The sequence below is a fragment of the Pholcus phalangioides genome, unplaced genomic scaffold (assembly GCF_987345545.1).
Source record: "Pholcus phalangioides strain wild (caught in Gottingen) unplaced genomic scaffold, Ppha-v1.0 ptg000039l_1, whole genome shotgun sequence".
Classification (NCBI taxonomy): domain Eukaryota; kingdom Metazoa; phylum Arthropoda; class Arachnida; order Araneae; family Pholcidae; genus Pholcus; species Pholcus phalangioides.
In genome coordinates this window covers 27492012-27506031 of record NW_028301625.1, presented here as the reverse complement: position 1 = coordinate 27506031, position 14020 = coordinate 27492012, and the positions used below count along the sequence as shown (strand labels likewise).

Sequence of the window (14020 nt, the reverse complement as noted above, 5' to 3'; positions counted from 1 at the left end):
AAAATCGGGGTAAGGTCTACTTTCTCTGGAAAAATGCCAATGCATCTACATGTATGCACTGGTGGTAAATGAACAGTGATCGTTTGTTTACCGCAATATACTTCTGTACTTCTCTCTTGTAATTGACTATTCTCAAGAAAAGCTTCAGTTCGAACGTCGTGGTCGTAGCGGTAGCCTTTAATTTGATAAGAACTAATCCGTTCGGTGTAAGGTTTGAATGGTTGGCAACAGGCTTTTTGGCACGTGCGCTGTGCAACTAATGCAAAGGAACAGAAAAAAAAGGTGTTTCAGAATCCAATTAACCCTGAGGAATTTCATAGAAGCTAATTCGCTCGCTAATGTCAATGATAATGATGGAAAACGTCGAAGTTATTAAATGTCTATAATTTTAAATTTCGAATCACAGTCTCATCTTTTTAATGCTTTAATCTTTTCTGCGAAAATATCTTTTCTTGCGTACTTTTTGAGTTAGCGTGGGAGTAATAAAGACTTTTCAATTTAAAACCATGTTGAAATAACCATACACACACATAAAACTGTCTCATCTCACCATGAATGCGAAATGAATCCTTTCAGACTGCACCGGGAAAGTAACGTTATTGGCATGTACGGAAAATTTTTGGTTTATTTATTTTGGACGTAGATTTTGCTGAATAAAAGAGCTGGTTTTTGAAGAAGTAGAATATCTTTTTTTTTTCCGAGTGACATGCCTTCGTCTTTTGAAAGATATGTCTTCCGCTTGCGCTTCCAAAGATGACTTCGATAAGAACAAGAAGCACCTCATCTAATACGGAACGATGAGGATATAACTGGACCGGAAAGTCTCGACGCTCCACTGACTGCACATGAATATCATCAAACATGGTGCTCCCATAGTAACAACATAATACGCTGAAAAGAAAGGCAAAATTTTGAGACCAGGAATAGCATTGAGCTCTCGGAAATGTTTTTTTACTAAAACCCCACCGTGATTACTTCAAAACTTGCTTATTTAGGTATTACATACAGTCGAGCCCGTTTGTAACGAAATCGAATATTACGAATTATCGATTATAACAAATGCTTTCTTGCAATATCGAAATAATGCGAAAAATATAGCTTATAGCGAATTGCCATATTTATGACCGGGACCCGGATGTTGATAGCAATTACGTTTTTTTGTATCTTTGGCATTTTTCTGCATTTTTCACTGTGAAAGCGTTTTTTTTTACTTTTGGGTTATTTTTGGCCTTTTCACGATATTTTTTTATTTTTTAAATTTTTTGACAATAGAAAAGATTGAAAAATTACATGAATACTTATTGTGTTGAGCACTTATGAAAAAATATTTTTGAATTTCTCGGAAAATAAAATAAAAGATGATGTTTTGGCTTCCTAACCATAGACATACATAGGATTTTCTCGGGGGGTTCATTTTTTGGTTTTTTACTGCAAAAAACCCTATTTCCCCTCTCCCAGTACGCCAGTCATGGCCCTTACATCTAGCAAAAGGGCCCTCCAGTTGGATTCTTCACGGACCTCTCAATAGTGAATTTCTTGTGAAAAAACAAAAAATGATAAGATTTTCTCAGGCTCCCCCCCCCAAGCCGGAGACCTGTCAGCCCCACCCTTGCGGGGTCCATAACAGCAGTGTTCCTAACCGATACATAAATTATAACTCGTTTATTAGAAAAATTGTTATTTTTGATAAAATCTGAACGAAAGAGAAAAAAAAAAACTCGAGAAAAAAAATTTACACATGATTTTGGATGCTCTGTCAAAACTTTTTCTTTCGTCATTCAAACATAGAGAACATTTTTTTTATTATTTTGATGGCATTTTTCCAAATTTTTAGGGCATTTTTTTAAAGTCATTTTTGAAGATTTTTCAGGGCAACAACATGCGGACCTTGTTTATGACTATCGGATATAACGAAGTTTTTGACAAGAATGGAATTTTTTTATCGGATTGAATTCCATAAAATCAGAAATTCGCTTTCAGAAACAAAATTAGATTATGAAGCACTATCGTACTATTCCGAGAAAGACTATGGATATGTCAAGTCAGTACCATCTATGGCTAGATGACGATCTCTAGCTACAGATAGCGCTGGTTCTGGTGATTCCCACAACCGCTCGAATAAAGAGGGATCGACATATAACCGCAGTTTTGTTTATCCCAGTTTTTGTAAAGCTCAGGATACAAATACAAATACAAATACAACGCCACAACAGGCAAATTGCCCAACGAGGTGGCTGACTTAAGAACATCATGGATCCCCGAGCCCCTACCTACTACTGCTACACCACACATGCACCCCCCCCCCACCCCGCGGAACCCCCCAACGAATCGGTACATGCGGGAATGTGCGTGTACGTGTAGTGCAACCTGGCGTAAAGTTTGTTCCTGTGTAATGCTTGTTATGTGTAGTGCTGTCATCTGCCCCCAGTTTTACTAACTATGAGTGAAGTGTTATGGTTGAATGATTTACCGTTGTAGGACTGTTGCTCTCTGTGGCGAGACTTTTTAACGGGGAGATCGGCTCGCATTTGCGCCTTGAAGTTGGGAACCACAGAAAACCAACTTCAGCCGACCACCATTGTGGGGTTCGAACCCGGATCCTCGCATCACGAATCCGGCACTATAACCACTTTTTTAAATACAAAGGCTACAACAGGCAAATTGCCCAGCGAGGTGGCTGAATACAATAGCCACTGGAAACCCAGGCCGACTCATCATCTACCATTGATGTGCAGTGTAATGTCAGTGTTATCCCTGCAGCCAATAATGTCCCCTATGCCATTTTTTTCAACGATTAGACGTCACATTGCACAGAAAACCGGGTTTTGTTTTCACTCACGATGAGTCTAAGGCATAGATTTCCAACCGATGTTCCGCGGAACCAAACCTCGTGGATCCCTAAAAAATTTTGGAATCCGGAGAGCTTGCAAATAAAAAAAAATTCTTGTTACTGATGCTGTTCTTTATTTTGCATTTTGACGAAAAAGTGGTAGATATTTTAACAAATTCTGACCAATTCGAATGATCAAACAAGGGCGCGGTAGCCCAGGTCGATAAGATACTCGCCTAACATACCAAAGGGTGTTTAAAGGTGTTCTTCGATGTTCGGTTCGTCCTTGTCAGAAAAAGTTCCTGACACAGGGGTACGACAAAAAAACGGTGACGTGACCGCAGTAAAAAAATTGCTACCGCAGGGAGTCACCGATCGAGGGGTTAGCGCACCAACCCCTCTATGCCATAAAATTTAAAATAAGCCTGCCATTCGGAATCAGCAATGAATTGTAGGTCCCGGTGTAAAAAACATTAGCCCTCGTGTGCAGAAAATGACCGTGGTGCGAAAAAAATGATCAAATGACCAAACAACAGAGAAAACGGTAATTACAGTAGTTTTTTCTCCCACCCCCGAGTAGATTTTCGAATGCAAGTATGTAAATATATAAGCTGTTACTCAGCAAAGTATGGGGGCCACAGAACATCACTTTGTCACTTCGCCCAGAAATCCCATCATGGGTCACCCATAATGTTGAGAGGCCATGAATATAAACCCCCACAACAAGGCCGACAGGGCAGCGACTGGACGCCCCTGACAAAGGTTGCCGACACCCCTGGGAGTCACGACGCACACTTTAAGAAACATTGCCATCAAAGGTTCCGCAGAATAGCCCATACCCATCCAGGGTTCTACGAAAGCTTTTACGTTGGAAACCCCTGTACTAGGGTAATAAAGTCACCTTACCTTAATTAATTGAAATATTTGTAACAGTTCGCGCGCGCGACTGACCATTTACAGTAGTGGTTCTTTAAGTTTCTGTCACCCACTGCTCCCGTGCTTCTGTCAACGTTTATATACGGTTCCTCAGATTACTCTATTAAAGCATCACTTCAAAGCACTGTTAACAAGCACACACCAATATCGACACCTCTAAGAGCCGAGATGCGAACTTTGAGAACTACTGGTTTACAGTATATGGGTCTTATATTTTATTCAATCCTATGTGAATATCGTTAATAACTTATTTATGACGCACGTGAATAATTTTCATTTTAATTATAATTAAATTCTCAATTCTGTCTGAGGATTATCTCTAGTCCACGGATCATAAGTTGAGAAACGCTGCTTCGAGTATATTTCTCTCATTAAACTCGAGCATTTATCATGTATCGGTTCTAAAGAATATCGAATATATTACGAATGTTTTTTACGTTCCCGTGTGATTTCGTTATACCTGGGCTCGACTGTCATAGCAGCAAAATAAATATTTCGTGGTTTCAGAAATGTAACGAAGTAGAAAGTATCTATTGATAGCCACGCAAATACTAGAAGAATTTTCAAAAAATTTATATTTTAATAGTATTTATTTGAAATTTCTATTAGGTCGAAAGTTTGGAAAAGTTCGATATATAAAAGTTCTTTCATAAAACTTAAAAATGCAACCAATAAACGTATCGATTGCATTCGAGCAAATGTAACCAACAGGATTATTGGTTGGTCTTTTTTTCAAGTTTTTTAACAAAACATCTTTTATCAAATCTTTTTATGGTGTAATCCCGGCCTTAAAATAAAACAGATGTGCACATACGTCTTCCACGTTTCAGTTTGGTCTCAATTTCTTTTAGTTTCGGTTTAAAAACTGAATTATATCCACATTCACTGAGAGTAATAGATTCCTTGTTTCAGATGATCGAGAAGATGAGTCGAAAATCTTTGTATAATATATATTTATAAGAATATCAAAATTTATTTTTGTATTGATAGGTATGGAGACATGGTACCAGATACTCCAGCAGGCAAAATTGTGGGTGGTATATGCTCTTTAAGTGGCGTGCTTGTCATTGCATTGCCAGTGCCGGTCATCGTATCAAACTTCTCGAGGATTTATCATCAGAGTCAGCGAGCAGATAAACGTAAAGCACAGAAGGTAAGTCATATTTTTGACTAGTATGATTCATCTCGTCCGAGATGAATGAAATGAAGTATGCCTGAAGGAGGTGTTTCTCTCGGTTCATTTGCTTCACCGATTCTATTAGCCTTATACAGGATGATTTAGAATTCATGAGACAAACTTCAAGGGCTAAAAGAACACACCTAAACAGGCATTTTTCGTCATCTAATGAGTAGTCGAATATGAAAGGTGAGTTAAAACACTATATCAAAACACATTTGGAAGCAGATTATTGACACTAATTTTGGAAGTGTGGTCCCCAGAGATTTCAATAGGAATTAAGTACACAATGCCAAGGAGATGAACCCACAAAAGAAAAAGAAATCGAGAGAGAGGAGAGACCGTGTTACTCTTGGTTTTGAAAGCACTGTACCCAGCTGATGCAGTATTTCTCTGCATCAATGGAATCACCTCATTTCAAGAACGATGGTGAGTAATATCAGCTGCACATCACCAAGCAATCGTCATCATATTTTTCGGAAAAAGCGGGACTGGTTTTTCGACGCGTGTTTTAGTGCTCATCGGCATGTAGTCATTGTGCAGATCAGCGGCAATTATCGTGCAACATCTATTTTCTATCACAGTCGCAACTTTGTTCAAAAACGTGGCTCTTCTGTTCTGAGACAGTGGAGAAGAGTAAACTACCAGACGACACTCCATATTCTATTCATGAAGCACTTCAAAAGTCATTCATCAAGCTTCTTGACTTTACCAAGTGTTTGTGGGTGACGGAAAACACACTGTCGTATAGTGAACTCTTAATTCCTACAACATGTACAGCAGTGTTATTCAACCTGTAGTCCGTGGACCCCTGGGGATCCGGGGGGTAATTTTCATTTACTACCATTACTTGAATGTCACATTTAGCGCTGTAAAATCGTAATTTGCCACTTCAATGTCTTATTACATGTAAACTGTAAAAAACAATAAATTTCGGATTTTATGGGGATGAGAGGAAACTCGAAATTGACTTTCGCCACAGGGGGTCCGAGAAGCATTGACCGTTGTTACAAGGGCCCGCGTTGCATTGACCTTAACTGCACGGGGTCTGAAACATCAAAAAGGTTGGGAAACACTGGTGTACAGTATGTCTTCAAATGTTTGGTGAAGGTCAACCCCAATTCATTTCCGGCCGTGAAAGAAATTTACAGAGCATTATAAAATATTGCATCAGAAGCTCTGATGCAATTATGGATATAAGTAAAAGCATTAAACAATACAGTCGTCGTCGTCCCATATTCGTCGGTTTTACGTTCCGGGGGTGACCTCGAATACGGGAAATTTGCGAATAACAGAAATCATTGGTTTTTTGTTATTGTTGTTGTTTTTTTGTAAATATCTCGTTTATTGAATATCATGACAAGAGCAGGGGGACGCAGAGGTAGAAGGGAATGTTGAAGAGGGTGCAGCGATTGTTGATGTTTTCTGAAAGAACATTGTGATTTCTGATTCATCCAGTATGCTGAAGCGTTGAAGTATGTTGACAAGGCTTCCTCTACCAATTTTTCTACATGTGAAGAATGTACCACAAAGGGGTCTATTTCATGAAAATAATGTATCGCTGATTTGAACTTGCGAAGCCCTCCCGCTATGTGAACCCGTCTTCCACTTCTTTATCTTGATCTTTTTCATCTGGTACCACTTCAGTTTCAGGAGCTGTCAGCTGCATTAACTCACCCTTGGTCAATGCCTCTGAATTGCTATTAATTAGCTGTTCTACTTCTTCTATATCCGCATCATTGAATCCTTCTCCATCCACCTGTTTCACTAACGTGACAATGTTTTTATAATCTCTTCAGTTGGCTCTGTAGAAATGGTTGTGTCCTGGAGCCACACATTGTGGCCAAAAGTTAATTCAACCCGAGTTGACTGTTTCTCTCTTAAGAGTTACCACCTCTAGTGATAACAGTAATGGCATTAGCGATGGTGTAATTCTTCCTATACCTTCAAGACATTTTTTGCATTTGCATGTTCTTCTATTGCGTGCACAATGGTCTTCATTGAGTGACGTGCATAGTGAGCCTTGAATCTTCGCATTACCCCCGATCAAAGGGCTGAATGATAGACGGTGTATTAGGAGGTATATAAAGGACTTCCACACCATCAGCTTTGAACTCATTCACATCTGTGTGTCATTGGCATCTGGGTGCCAATGACACACATTACTGCATTATCCAGTATCAAAAGGACTTTGATTGGCATGTCTTCAATCTCAAGGTACCTCCTGACTTCCAGAACGAAACACTGTTTAAACCCAATCCAGGAAAAGTGTTTTCGTTATCCAAACATTTTTCATCGTTCATCCAAAATACTGGGAGCTTTGACTTATCTTTTCCCTTCAATGCTCATGGATTCGCAGATTTGAAAATGACAATGGGCTCTATCATGTACTCATACGTATTTGCACAAAACAACATAGTAAGTCTATCATTTGCCTTAAAACCAGAGGCTCGCTTTTCTTCTTAGGTGATATTCTTTGTGGCTTGTGTTTTTTGTGACATTTTGTTCCAAAATAATGCAAGTTCGTTACCTCTAAACACCTGCTGAGGCGCATAACGCTTCTCTTCAATAATTTTCTGCAAAGTCTGAAAATTTGGAAATTTTCTAGCTGCCTCCTGGCCAGCAGACGCTTGATCGCTAATGATTTTTACATTGCGTAATCGGAATCGTTTCTTTAATCTATGAAACCAACCTTGACTTGGGTGAAATTCTGATGAAACAGATGTTTCACCAGCCCCTTTCTTTATAGGAGAGTAAAAATTTTTCGCCTTTTCCGTTATGATAGTGCAATCATTTGAAATACCTTTTTTGTAGCAGTCTTGTACCCACAAAAAGAAACATCTTCTGTACGAGAAACACGAGAAACACATGGATCCCGTAGGCGATGCAAAATTTCGCTGCCACAGGTGCAGCTACAGCCACGGATGATAGAATTTCAGATTCCTTTTTATTGATACATCTCACCGTAGATTCGTTGATTCCGCAATGGTGGGCCACAGTAGCAATTGACTTACTTTCGCCAAGCATAGTCAATATATCCAATTTTTCTTGTAAAGTTTTCACTATTTTTTTTTTTTTTTGTCTTTTCGAAGCATTATCAGTAGCACTAGAAAAATGAACCATCCTAAACACGAACGACTCAAATTTTGTAAACAAAACACGTGAATGACGATTACTGAGTGTTTCCGAAAAAAATTTCCAATAAAAGAAAAAACCGCGGATACGAAAACCACGAATACGAAGGGCTTGACTGTGTAATATAAATGCATACAAAAAAGGGAATATAGATCAGTGGTTCTCAACCTTGGGAAGCCCGCGGCCGGGTTAACTTCTTTTTTGCTTGTGGAAGGCCCCGTAATGCACACGACTAATGCATAATAAATGAGGAAAAATGAAACAGTGAATCACTCACGGCCCGGTGTGATCAATGGTAGAGCCCAGTACCGGGCCGCGGCCCGGTGTTTGAGAAACACTGCTGTACATGACCTGACGAGCTCCGTGGACGATAAGTATTCCCAATCCTTCGTGCAATGGCTGGTAGCGAGTGTCCGCACAATTCATTTGCAAAGGTCATATTGCTGGATGAGAATTTTCGCAACCATCACTGAATAAATTTGTTTCATGTACCGTGTCATCTCCAAATGCTTTGTCGACGTTTCTGACTATCTCTGCTGTGTTGCGATCAAGTTTGAGACCTCATAACCGTAAATCATCTGTATCTGTTTTACTTTCATGATGTGTTTATACGATCGCACTACAAGCTGGCAGTCAAATGATTCCTTGCTCACGTGCAGAAATATTCAATCTCTATCGAAAAAAAAATTAACCAACTTCTTCCTAGTTAACATGTGGTAGTGTCTACAAATACGCAAATTACATCACCCCTGAAAAATTAAAAAAATCGGCATGTTTAAAAACTAATAACTTCATACCAACTTTTATATACATGGTGATCAGTTCAGTCCTTTGGCCGCAAATTACTGGCGAACATGGGCGGGGGGGGGGGGGGGGGGCAATCAAAGGTGAAGTCGACTGATCATGCATATATGTATAGATGAATTGACATCATCGTGCCCCCCCCCCAGCAATAATGACCATACCCCCCCCCCAGACTTCCAAGTCTATCTCCACCTATGCTGGCGAACCGTTGATCCTAGAGGCATGTTTTCAATTAGAAAAGGTATCCAAATAACGTGTAGACCTACCTCATAGACGTCATTCATATTGCAAGGGGTTGTATAGTTATTAAAATAAAGAAAATTCACGTTTTATATGGACACTCTGTCCTAAAAACTCAATTATAAAGTTATTCCCCAATCTCCCTTGAGGCCAACAAAAAAATTCCGCGTTTTTAAGTACAAAGTACAATATTCGCTAAAATATTTGAATTGAAAAATCTGAGAAAAGTTGGGAGAGAGAAGCATAAACTAACGGACACCCAAACTCATCATGCTGCTCTTTCCTAACTTTCCTCCGGTTTTTGATTTCAAATATCTCAGCGAATATTTCGCTTAAAAACACTGATGTTTTTTTTTTGTTGATCACGAGAGAGACTGGGAAACAACTTCATAACTAGGGTTTTTAGGACAGGGTGTCCGTATAAAAAGTAATTTTCTTTTTGTTTTAATAACTATAAAATCCCTTACAATATGAATGACGTATCTGAGGCCTACACGTTATTTGTATGCTTTTTCTAATTGGAAGTATGCCTCTAGGTAGGATCAACTGTTCGCCAGTAATTTCCGGCCACGGGACGTAACCACTCACCCTGTATATAATCTCTGCGAACTCTAGTCACTATACACTGTATGATTACATGATTTTTCAAATGTAACAGAGCTCTCCGTCTCAGTATCCATAAAAGTATATTATAAATGTATGTACCTATCTCTTGCTACTTTGGTATTAGCGTCAGAATTCATTTCACCAAGGAAGTGAAAAGTTTTGAAGTTATTTTCACTGGGAAAGAAAAAAAACGAAATCGAATAGAAAAAAGGAAATCGTCAAGTTAGAAAAGCGTTATTTGCGCACAAAAGTAAAATGAAAAATGGCTAATGAGCAAGGCAATTTCTTGCGCTTTTTCTTTTTACTTTTCTTACAAACAATGAGACTAATCTACGGTGCATGGGTAAGAAAAAAATAAGTATACTTGCACATTTTTCGCAGCAGCGAAGATCACGAGTTACATTACACCGCAGAGGAAAATAACTTTCGTTATCCGCTTTCTCAATGGATTCTTCTTTGGACTCATTTTCGATTCATGAAGCGTTCCCGAGTTAAAATATATCTCTTTTTTTTCCGCGCTTTTTAAAGTATCTGCATCACTGTTTTGTTACACCAGAAATATATTAAAAGGACGAAAGAAAATCAAAAAAAAAACTTCACCGCTAACTGTACGTCTGCCTTGAATATCAAAGGGAGCGTACTCACAGAGAACATTTTTTGTGAGTTCCCAACAGCTTTGCAATACATACAGGGGAGTAGGCAGGATCGACCTTTGGAGGGAGGGGGGGCATAAAAATTTTCTTCCCGGAGAAATTTTGAGTTACTACCCTTCGGAAAGCATTTAAATTACCAGGAATTGGTTAAAATACTATAGAAAAGGTATTTTCTTCCGATATATTGCTTTGTTTTCTAATTCTTGATCGGCATGGCGGGGGGGGGGTGGTACGGGCTTCCTTAGACGCTCTCTGCGTATTACTGAATACATACTTAGTTACTTTAATTTTTTTTTTAAATCACAAGTATGTTGGTTCACTTCAATTTTTTCATACCCTTAACAAAAAACGTATAGGGCATTGGTATTTTTAATTTATTGCATAAATACAAACATATAATACAAAAGTACATAAAATACACAAAATGCATACATATGGTGTAAAAAATACATAAAATACACAAAATACAAGCATATAATACACAAAATACAAGCATATAATACACAAAATACAAACATATAATACACATACCTATACGCACACACATACTAATACAAACAAACATTTTGTGACCTCAAGGGACTGTAAGGACCAGCAGGCCTAAAGGAATTAGATAATGAATATTTTTAGCAACAGCTATTATATTTATTAGATATGTTTTACAGCAGCATTTTCAAATTCGGTGTCGCTGCTCCTAGGGGCGTCACCAAACTTTTTCTGAGGTGACACGGTGAGCTGGATATATTGATTTGTGTGCCTATTTATGCTTTGAAGTGGTTCTTTCGTATGGGAAAATATCTACCAAACTATTCTGAGGAGCCGCAGAAGAACCATGAATTAGGCAAGGGAGCCACGGGTGACAAAAGTAGGAGAACCGCTGTTTTACTGCATATTTTTGTTTATATCTTTTTGAATAAAAATTTAGTATTAAATTACTTATTGTTAAGCTGATAGAATGTATTATATCTTTTTCATTATTATTGTACTCTGTGCAATATTGTTTTTATATCTGCTCACAATACATTCATCAAAATTGTTAATCAGTATAAAATCGGTATAATTCAACTGACACTACTCAACTTAATAATTAAACTGAGTAGTACTGACACTACTCCGATCTATGTAGTGCTCGCTGTGGTGGACATATTTCATTGAAACTTGCTTTATTGGACCATGGACAAAAGATAGCTGCGATAGAAAAGTGCCATTTTTTCACCTGGTGGTCAAAAATTGTGACTATTTTTTATTGAATCTTCCTTTTTTTCCATGGTCCATGTATCCTATATACCAAGTTTCATCAAAATACCTTCATTAGAATGGGTGCTACATACGTCTGAGTATAGTATCAGCTTATTTATATATCTGGTCCTGTATATGTTCGTAGCTCCATTTTGATTTTTTGTTAAAAATTTTTCATTTATTTGTGAAAATTTGCTCCTCCCCAGACACCGATAGGGTAATTAATAATGGAATACATCAATGCGTAAAAAAAATCTTTTAAAAATATTCATTGATCAAGTGTTTTTCATTTTTTATTGCAGAAAGCTCGAATGGCCCGTATTCGTATAGCCAAAGCAACGGCGGGTGCTGCTTTCGTGAGCAAAAAGAAAGCAGTTGAAGCTAGGATGGTTGCTCAAGAAAGCGGCCAAGAAGACGAAGAATATCAAGAAGATATCTTTGAACTTCAACACCACCATTTGCTTAGGTGTCTCGAGAAAACAACGGTAATTATATTTTAATTTCAATACTTGATGCACATAGGTGAAATGAAATCAGTTTTAGATGTACTAATATTCAGGTACGATTTTCCTCACCCATAATAGGGGTATCCCTACAGTAACGTTATTGATAAATTATTATTCAAAATAGAAATTGATTATTTTAAAAAATATATAAAAATTACGTATAAAACACACGTTTCATGAGCATATTTTTCTCCCATGTATTTTAAATCGGTAGTTTCACCCGTTTATTACTGAAATATATGTCCCTTCTTACGGGGCGATTCTCAATTTGGCACGTAATTAAGAAAGAGATAATCAATGTAATTTCTTGCTCAAAAGTGGCGGGAAGAGAAATTATTTTCCTATTACATTATCGGAGTCGGATTCCGTTCTGGTAGCCTAAAACTGTGTAGTCCCGGCCATGGCTGAAAGAAAAGCAGTTGCCATCGGCAACACGATTAACAACAAATCATATAAACCGACATGCAAACTGTGCGAGGAGCGAAAAGAACAGATTCTGAGAAAAAAAAACTTCACATGCTTCAGAATTGTAGTAATACCATTACTGACAATAAACACAAATCGACTTAAAAGTGAAATATTATTATATTTTAGAAATGTAATTAATATATTAAATTTTATGTAATTAATGATGTATTTCGATACGTATACCTTTGAGTAGCAGTATATGATGCTGTGTTTTTGTCTTTTTCTTACTTGGAAACAATCCAAAAAAATGTGTTCATTTCTCTTTTTTTTTTGTCTCAAGTTTAACGGACTGTAATTTTAAACAAATTCTAATTGTCATCATTTATTTAAGAAATAATTGCTAACTAATTCGAAGATAATTTTCTCAAGATTTTGTATGTAATTTTTACGATTCTCTTGGTGATTAACATTATTTATGGTTATCCAGTGCCTGGAACGTTATTTAACAAACCCGAGCTTCTCTTTCGCTCTACCACAGGTAGCATCTTTCATAAGATTTGCATAATCTTTGTCGAATGTAACCTGATAAACATGGCTCTTATGTCAACGCTTTTCTAATTAATTAAGTTTGGTTTAATTAATGGTTCGTATTGCTTTGAGAAATTAGCTCTTGTAACAGTTGTTGGCACGAGGGATATATTATATATTAAGAAGAAAAAAAAGTCGATAGTTATCCATGCTGTATTCGATTTGGCCCCATTGAGGGGGGGCTAAATTATTTAGCCGGTAGAGCAACTGGTTAAAGAGACAAGAAGTGATGTATGGGGTTTTGAAAACAGTAAAATTAATTGTAGATATTAATCGTCTTTCAATGTTTTCAACCATTTTCAGGAAATGATCGGCGGGCCATGACAAAAACCTTTCAGGGCCATACGATGAAGACCCCCCTGCCTTAGCACATATGAACGCTATACGGGACCGCGCATCATCACCTCAGCTAATAGCGCTTAAGCCGCGCGCATAGTGCGGCGATAAAGAGGTACGGGAGTGTATAATAGAGACTAGCGACGAAAACAATTGTATTGTTATGTTCTACACCGCACAACTCGAGAAACGAGGAAAAGAAGAGAAAGAGGCCACTCACCGAGGGGCAGACTTGAACAAACATGTTTGATTTCACCTGAATCTGCTGATTTTCGCTATCCGCTGATTGGTCCGTTTCTCCTTTTTTTTTATTTCCCTCTTCTGCGGAGAAATCATCATCATCACACCCTTACATTTCATAACCCCACTCCGGTTATTTTCTCTATTCTCCTACTATTCTACAATGTGCAGGCATCTCTTCCTCCACCCGTATGCCCCATATCCATTTTTTTCTTGCTCGTCACAATTCTTCTAACTCGTACCTCCTCGCTCAACTATGAGCGCAGCCTTAACGACAACGGCCTCCAGATGGCGACATACAGAGATGGCTACATAGCGGAGT

General features: G+C 38.0%; 1 protein-coding gene across 2 annotated transcripts in view; it reads left to right on the top strand.

The window, feature by feature from the left end:
- LOC149065785 (potassium voltage-gated channel protein Shal-like) overlaps window positions 1–14020 on the top strand; it is a 187738-nt gene that overhangs the window by 151652 nt on the left and 22066 nt on the right. For both annotated transcript variants that reach the window (XM_089253572.1, XM_089253571.1), the window contains exons 2-3: window positions 4757–4919; window positions 11923–12105. In XM_089253572.1, coding sequence (XP_089109698.1) covers window positions 4757–4919; window positions 11923–12105 — 346 coding nt within the window. The remainder of the gene's footprint in view (window positions 1–4756; window positions 4920–11922; window positions 12106–14020) is intronic.